At 44.0% G+C, this 8,600-nt stretch overlaps 1 protein-coding gene across 1 annotated transcript in view; it reads left to right on the forward strand.

Moving 5' to 3' along the window:
- MYO1D (myosin ID) overlaps positions 1–8,600 on the forward strand; it is a 351,948-nt gene that overhangs the window by 162,253 nt on the left and 181,095 nt on the right. Inside the window, exon 17 of the mRNA XM_075059626.1 lies at positions 7,476–7,699. Within this exon, the coding sequence (XP_074915727.1) occupies positions 7,476–7,699 (224 nt within the window). The remainder of the gene's footprint in view (positions 1–7,475; positions 7,700–8,600) is intronic.

Raw genomic sequence — 8,600 nt, forward strand, 5'->3', positions numbered from 1 at the left:
GAGAGAATCATGTAGCTTCCCTGATCAGCCCACATTTGATGTCTGTGAAACATCCCAAAATGCTTGCATAACCATAGAAAAGTAGCTCTTTCTGTTGATGTACTCAGTGGCAAGGTCGTCTGTTGCCAGAATAGAGCAGACAGGCATGCTGTCTATTGCTCCACCACAGTTCGGGAGCCCATTGCTGCAGATCAATCCACTATGTCCTGCATGCTGCCAAGAGTGCACAGCAGGAGGTGATTTAATGGCTCTGCACACTTGCATGACAGTGGCCCCCTCAGTGGATTTCCTGACTCCAAATTGATCCGACTGACTGGCAGCAATCTGGCGTTGCAGGTTTCCACAGTGCAGTTGCCACTCGCTTCTCCATTGTCAGTGCAGCTCTCATTTTGGTGTCCCTGCACTGGAGGGCTTGTTTGAGTTCAGTGCACAGATCAGGAATGTGGCCTTGCACATCCAAAAGTTCTGCAGCCACTACTTGTCATCCCAAACCTGTGTTACAGTCTGATCCCACCAGTCAGCAGTTGTTTCTCAGAACCAGAAGCAGCACCCCACTATCTGCAACTACTTTGTGAATGACTTTGAATTGGTTCTTACTAGGTCCCACACCAGTCTGTTCTCCAAGGAATTGTCATGATTCCCCACTCACTCAGTTCTTCTTGCAGCCTTGCAATACTCCAGGATTGTGTTCCCTGTGTTTGCACTGCTCATGACAGTAGTGCAGATCTGTTCATTTTCTGTTAGAGATGGTGGCCAACAAGGAGAACTGCATGGGTTTGTGGAGTTTTGAAAAAAAGTAGATAATGTTATGGAATAGAGAGAGTTTCAAACTGGGAAGATGCTTCCATTCACCCCATGTGACTCGTTCCAGCCTCATCATGTGTTGCCTAAACTTCACAAAAGACAGTGCACTGTACGGTAGCCAGCAGCACAGTGGAATACCTACTCATGGTGCTCTGCATTGATACAAGCACTCTTGGTGACTATGCACACTGCCAATAAAACGAGCCAAGAATGCATGTGCACAAGTGGTGTGTATGGCTGTATGCCAATGTAACTTGAGTCAACATAACTTTATAGTGTGTACACGGCCTATGCATCTGATGACTCTCTTCTTTACTGTAGTTTCAATCAATTTGCCTAGTATTGAAGTTAGTCTTAACCAGTCTGTAATTGCCAGGATCGCCTCTGGGCCTTTTTAAAAAAATGGGCATTACGTTAGCTATCTTCCAGTGATGTGCAGAGGCTCATTAAAGCAATAGGTTTCATACCACAGTTCTGCATTTTCATATTTGAGTTCCTTCAGAATTCTTGGTAAACACCATCTGGTCCTGGTGATTTAGTACTGCTTAATTTCTCAGTTTGTTCCAAAACCTCCTATCAACACCTGAATTTTGGACAGTTCCTCAGATTAGTCACCTAAAAATATTCCTTCAGGTGAGGGAATCTTCCCTCACATCCTCTGCAGTGAAGACCAATGCAAAGAATTCAATTAGCTTCTCTGCAATGGCTTTGTCGTAATTGAATGCTCCTTTAGCACCTCAGTCATCCAGTGGCCCCAATGATTGGCAGTCTTCCTACTTCTGATGTACTTAAAAGATTTTTGCTGTTAGTTATTGTGCCTTTTGCTATTTGCTATTCTAATTCTTTGTTGGCCTCCTAATTATCCTTTTTCACTAGACTTGCCAGAGTTTATGCTCCTTTCTATTTTCCTCAATAGGATCTGGTTTTCAATTTTTAAAAGATATCTTGTTGCCTCTAGCCGACTCTTAGTCTGCTTAGCCATGGTGGCAGTCTTGGTTCTCTTATTTTAAATTTGGGGTGTATATTTAGTTTGAGCTTCTATTATTGTATTTTTAAAACATTTCCATGCATCTTGCAGACTAGAAATATGAAGTATTACCCTATAGTCCTACTGTAATTATGCGAAATGTGGTCCATTAATGGTGGCTTCCAATCTTGATGGCTCCCATTGACTAGGACAATTGGTTGTGAATGGCTCTGTTTACTTGCAAACTTCCCTGGGGATGTGTAGGCTAGCCCTCGAAGAATGAAAGCTGGGATCTCACCTGACATGTGACCATGTCACATGATACTGGAATCCATCTTAGATTTGGTGCTTTTCCATTTAGAAGGAGGGGTGGGGATCCAGAGAGATAAAGGGTTCTCACTTTGGGACAAAGCTATAAAAGGGGGTCGATCAGAACAAGGAGGCTGCCAGTCATGAGAAATCCCCTAGTTACCACCTGAGCAGGAGCTAACAAGGACTGTACCAGGGGAAAGGATTGGGCCCAGACCAAGGAGGAGTCTAGTCTGTGAAAGAAGCTTATTGACACATCTCTGAGGGTGAGATTTGCCTGTACTCAGTTTCTTAAATGTATTAGGCTTAGACTTGCATGTGTTGTTTTATTTTTCTTGGTAACTAACTTTGTTTTGTCTGTTTATTACTTGAAACCACTTAAATCCTACTGTTTATACTTAATAAAATCACTTTTTTTTATTAACAAACCCAGAGTAAGTAAGTAATACCTGGGGGGAGCAGCAAACAGCTGTGCATCTCTCTCTATCAGTGTTATAGAGGGCGGACAATTTATGAGTTTACCCTGTATAAGCTTTATACAGAGTAAAACGGATTTATTTGGGGTTTGGATCCCATTGGGAACTGGGTGTCTGGGTGCTGGAGATAAGTAACCTGCTGATTGGTTTTCAGTTAAAGCCTGTAGCTTTGGTTCAGACCTGGGTCTATATTGCAGCAGGTTAACGTGTCTGGCTCAACAGGGCAGGGTTCTGGAGTCCTAAGCCATCAGGGGGAAGCGGGCTCAGGTAATTTCAGCACGTCAGGTGACAGTCCCAAGGGTGTCTCTGTGACCAAACCTGTCACAACATGTACCAGTCAATATGGGGTAGTTGAAATCTCCCATTTTTATTGAGTTTTCTACGTTTGTAGCCTCTCTAATCCCCCTGAGCATTTCACAGTCACCATCACCATCCTGGTCAGGTGGTCAATAGGATATTCCTATTGCTATACTCTTACTCAAACATGGAATTTCTATCCATAGAGATGCTATGGTACTGTCTGATTCATTTAATTTTTTTATATATTTGCCTCTGCTTTCTTTCACATAGTGGCACTCATCCACCAGCATGACCTACTGTCATTTGTACCCAACACCAGGATAAAAGTAAAGTAGAATGTCATTTTAAATTGCTCAGACTTTCACATATGAAAGTCATACACTTTTTTGCAAATCATTGTCCTGCATTTTTTAATGGGTAAGTAAAATAGATCCTGAGCTCTAATATAATCCCATTGTGCCACGCTGGCACAGGAAAAAAGTGAAAAAGCACCTAGATCTTCCTAGCTTGAGGATTCCCTTACTGTCATTTACGATAAGGCTCCTTTACTCCAGAGGCTCTCAATCTTTTTCTTTCTGAGTTTCCCTCCCCCTCACGCCACCATGGGTGTGGCATGGTTAAGCTGCCCCAGGGACTGCCCTGCTCTTGCACTGCTGTTTGTGGGGGGCAATGCCCTCTGTGGTCCCCCCGCAACTCCACTCATGGTCTCAGGGCTTCCGCCCTGTGGGGAGCACCAGGGCTCGGGATTCAGCCCCACGGCTTCTGGCTTCAGCCCCGCGGAGGGTGCTGGGGCTCTGGCTGTGAGTTTTAGCTGCAGGGCCCTGTGACCACCCTGTAAAGGGCTTGTGGACCTCCAGGGAATTGCAGACTCCTGGTTGAGAAGTGCTGCTTTACACCACTCTGGCAATTGTAAAGGAGCCTTAAAACTTTTACACAGTTTTTAGGCTCCCGGGGGAATTGACTAAGAATGGGAACAATTAACTGTCAATGGGAACATTAGCAGCTTGCCTACTTAGTTTTTAGGGTTCTGCATCAAAGTCCTACTCCTCCAAGCCGGGGGCACCACAATAGCCAGTGAGAGGGACAGAGTGTTGCTTGCTCATTCGCAGGCAGGCATGTGCCCAGCCCTGCCCCCTTAACATCTCTCCACTCACACCCAGTCTCCCCACCCCTCTGCACAGTGATCTACATTTCTGCAGGCTACTCCAGGCAGACGTGTCTGGGTTGCCAGGGATGGGGCACACGTTCCCCACAGATTTATTTGCTCCCCCATTTTTTCTGTGGGAACCAAAGAAATCTGCGGACAGTATGAATTCTGTGTCTCAGGAGTAACTCAATAAAGAAATTGAATGAAGGTAATGTAATTAATGCCAGTCAACATGGGTTATGGAAAATAGATCATTTTACTTGTAAGCTTATTAAAAAAAAATCAAGTTTGATCAATAAAGGAGATAGTATTGATGGAATATACTTAGATTTCTGTAAGGCATTTGGCTTGGTACAGCATGATATTTTGATTAAAAAAACCTAGAATGACACACATGCTAAATAGATTAAAAACTGGCTAACTGTTAGGTCTCAAAATGTGATTGTAAATGGGGAATCATCATTGAGTGGGTGTGTTTCCTGTGAGGTCCTGCTGTGATCTATTCTTGGCCCTATGCTATTTAATATTTTCATCAGTAACCAGAAAGAAATCATAAAATCATCACTAGTAAAGTTTGCAGATGATACAAAAATTGGAGAAGTGGTAAATAATGAAGAGGACAGGACACTGATTCAGAGTGATTGGGATCACTTGGTGCCAGCAAACAATGTGTGTCTGAATGTGGCTAAATGTAAATGTATACATCTAGGAACAAAGAATGTAGGCCATACTTCCACAATGGAGGACTCTCTCCTGGGAAGCAGTGACTTAAAAAGATTTGAGGATTATGGTAGATAATCAGCTGAACATGAGCTCCCAATATGATGCTATGGCCAAAAGAACTATTGGGATTCTGGGATGCATAAACAGGGGAGTCTCAAGTAGGAGTAGAGAGATTATTTTACCTCTGGCACTGGAGCGACCACTTCTGGAGTACTGTGGCCAGTTCTGGTGTCCACAATTCCAGAAGGATGTTGATAAATTGGAGAAGGTTCAGAGAAGAGCCACGAGAATGATTAAGGGATTAGAAACCATTTCTTATAGTGCTTGATTCAAGGAACTCAATCTATTTATCTTAACAAAGAGCAGGTTAAAGGGTGAGTTGATTAGTCTATAAGTACCTACATGGGGATCAGATGTGTGATAATGGGCTCTTCAGTCCAGAAGAGAAAGGTAGGACATGATCCAGTGGCTGGAAGCTGAAGCAGGACAAATTCAGACTGGAAATAAGGCATACATTTTGATAAGGTAATTAACCATTGGCACAGTGTACCATGGGTTGTGGTGGGTTCTCCATCACTGACCATTTTTAAATCAAGACTGGATGTTTTTCTAACAGATCTGCTCAACGGATTATTTGGAGGGAAGTTCTGTGGCCAGTTAGAGGAGATCAGACTGGATAATAACTATGGTCCTTTCCAGCCTTGGAATCTAGGAATCTTATTTCCGAGGGCTTGGTTCATGAAAGGAAGGTTTTAGCCAATATGTAACAACATGCTTCCAGCTACCTGGAATGTAATACCCTCTGGGCATACTAGAAGCCATAGTGCATATTATGCAAATACTTCTGTAAAAGGTCGACGTTTGCAAGTGTTCAAAGCCTGGATTTTCTGCAGAAGGGTGTAGAGAATGATCTAACGTTGTGTACTCTAAGGACTGTATGGTGGGGAGATTGACTCACAATCTGTTGTGTTGTGATTACCAGCTAACAAAAAATGCAAATATTAGGGAATAAGTAGTGAGAGAATTGTTTTGACCTGGAAGTCAAGGGCTCAGGCAATGTTACATAGGGGATCAGATTCCTTCTTAGTTCTTGGCATGCTAAAAGTGAGACCATTTACTACAGAGACAGCGTGTTCTAGCACATAAGGGAGCAGCCTGTTGTCTGTTTCTGGAATAAGCCTTGTCTCTTGAGGGTGAGGGGCCAGCCATTGGTTGGAGATGTTTTATACTACACAAGGGCTTTGAGTTAAAAGCGAAAATGAGGAGAGGGTCATTCTGAGAAAATATTACTGTACCTTTTAGGCCCCATGAGCCTGAGTGTCTCTTTAAATATTCTAGCTCTTTAGTGAAGAGCATCTGTATATCTGTTTTTCCTCTGTCAGTACTCCTGAATCTCCTCACACATATAGGAGGATGTTCAGTAAACCTTGCAAGAGAGAACTTCTGACACTGCTTCATACAACAAATAAATTCCACTCTGGAAATCGCCTTAGGTATTCTGTTGTGTAAATAGAAGGCTTGATGTGCATATGTGGGGCTCAGGAGAGAAATAAATTCTCTAGCAGAGCCCTGAGTGAATTGTGAAGCCCTCTTTTCATGGGTAGGAGGTTCATTATCTTTCAAGTGTAACCCTATGAGGAAACAAAAATACAAGCCTTCATCTTGGTAGATGATTCTAAAGTGGAAGGGCAGCTGTGTGCTGATTTCTCAGGAATGTGCATGTTAGCTGGAGAGCACTCAAATGAAGGCATTAAAGTTATCTGGTTACAAGATAGGAACAATGCTACTTGCTCAGCTAGGGCAATGCATTTTCCCCGTGTGAAGGTAATTTTCCTCTTACACATTGTAATGAAATCAAGAATCTGGTGTTGATAGAGGCAGAACTGCAGACAGGTCAGCACTTGCTGTGGGAAGACCACTTGAAAACAATGTTGTTGCAGCCATGTTGGTCCCAGGATATTAGAGCGACAAGGGGAGGAGGGAATATATTTTATTGGACCAACTGCTGTTAGTGAGAGAGACAAGCTTTCAAGCTACACAGAGCTTGTCTCTTTCACCAAAAGAAGTTAGTCCACTAGAAGATATTACCTCACCCGTCTTCTCTCTTCTTGAAAGCAGGCACAGCAACAAAAGAAAAAAAGAAAAAAATTCTTTACCATCAAGGTCCAGCAAAGCTAGATAGAAGTGCTTGTCATTGCCTTTTTATTTGCATGATGTGTCTGAAAGGACGTCGGAGTTTTGTGGTGCACTCTAGGATATATTTGTAGCAGGGAATCCTGGGAGTGCTGATTAGTCTGGCTGAGCAGAGGTCACCATACTTATTGTCCCGTTATTCTTCCTTTCCCTTTCCTCCAGTCCTGTAATGCGGGGAGGTGGCACAGTAGTATGCGAGGGATGAAGTGGTTTGGGGTTGTAACTTGAACCAAAGATTTGCTTAATTCCATAGAAGGGTGATGGCTGAAATCAATTACTCTTTTGGTGAATTTATTTTATTCATTTCTAGCTGATACTGTGCTAAAATTCTGCTCCCTAAATATATAGGAATGGAAGCAGCTCTGGGATTAGCATCTGTATAACAGGATTTTTGACCCAATTTAAGTTTTACAGAAAAGCGAATCCCCCAAAACTGCATCACTTTCTTTTTACCTTCTGCAGAACTTGGGTAGGAACAGAACATGAAAGTATATTAGAAGGTAAATGGTTTCACAGCTTCGTATTGTTAAAAATCTCAACTCCTCTCCTCCTCTAGGTCTGGAGGGGCACACTAGCCCGCCTTCGGTATAAGAGGACAAGGGCTGCCCTCACAATAATTAAGTACTACCGCCGCTACAAGGTGAAGTCCTACATCCGTGAGGTCACTCGGCGCTTCCATAACGTCAGGTCCATGAGGGATTATGGAAAGCATGTGAAGTGGCCCACCCCTCCAAAAGTGCTGCGCCGTTTTGAAGAAGCACTGCAGGCAATTTATCATAGGTACAAGAAAACCCTTTTTTTTCATTCTAAATGACAGGCATCATTGGTCATAAACTAAAACATAAGAATCAATGGCCATTGCTAATTCTTATGTGAATATATTTTTCATTTAGTAGATGTACCTTTATTCTGTAGAAGACATATTGTGTGTATTGTGACAAAGACAGACTGGATGGCTGTAAAAGGGTCCTCATATTGGGTTATGGGAGGTGGGCAGGTTCAAGCCTGTCCGTGGCTAAAGGATGCTGCCCCAGCCTATGGGGAGGATCCACTGAGCCCGGCACTCAAATAATTAAGGGGAGGCAGCTGAAAAACTAACAAGGACAGGTGTGGGGTCAAAGGGTCAAAAATAGGGAGCCTGAAGGGGACAGCGAGCAGAGAACCCTGGACAGCGCCCACTGCTCCTTGAAGGTGCCATGGGAGCCAGCGGACGCTGCCCAGAGGAACTCCGCCTGGATACGTGAGCGGAGAGAGGAACTTCCCCAGGGTGCCGTGGGGCTAAGGTGGAGTATAAGCTGGCCCACCGGGTTTCCTCACCCTCAACAGGTGGCATTAGGTCCCACCATTTAGTGTCAGTATGGGACACAAGGGTGAGGAAATGGAGAGCATGGCGCACGAGCGTGTACAGATATGCCTGTGTCACAGTTCGAAAGCAAACCGGCTGCAGGTCACACAAGGTATGTATGGGTAGGGCAGCTGGGGAGGTTCACGGGACAAGGGCCTGATGAAAAGATCCAGAAGGTGTGGGGTGGGCAGGGATTATCCTTCTGCAGGACCTGCTCAAGGTAAGCCTGAGAGGCGGGTGACAAGGTGTCACAGAGTCTGGGGAAGTCCGGCTCTGCACCCCTCTTCCTGGACCCCACAATGACTTTTAGCCAGCCAGTAAAACAGAAGGTTTATT

Source organism: Chelonoidis abingdonii, chromosome 21 (genome assembly GCF_003597395.2).
Source record: "Chelonoidis abingdonii isolate Lonesome George chromosome 21, CheloAbing_2.0, whole genome shotgun sequence".
NCBI classification, from domain to species: Eukaryota; Metazoa; Chordata; order Testudines; family Testudinidae; genus Chelonoidis; species Chelonoidis abingdonii.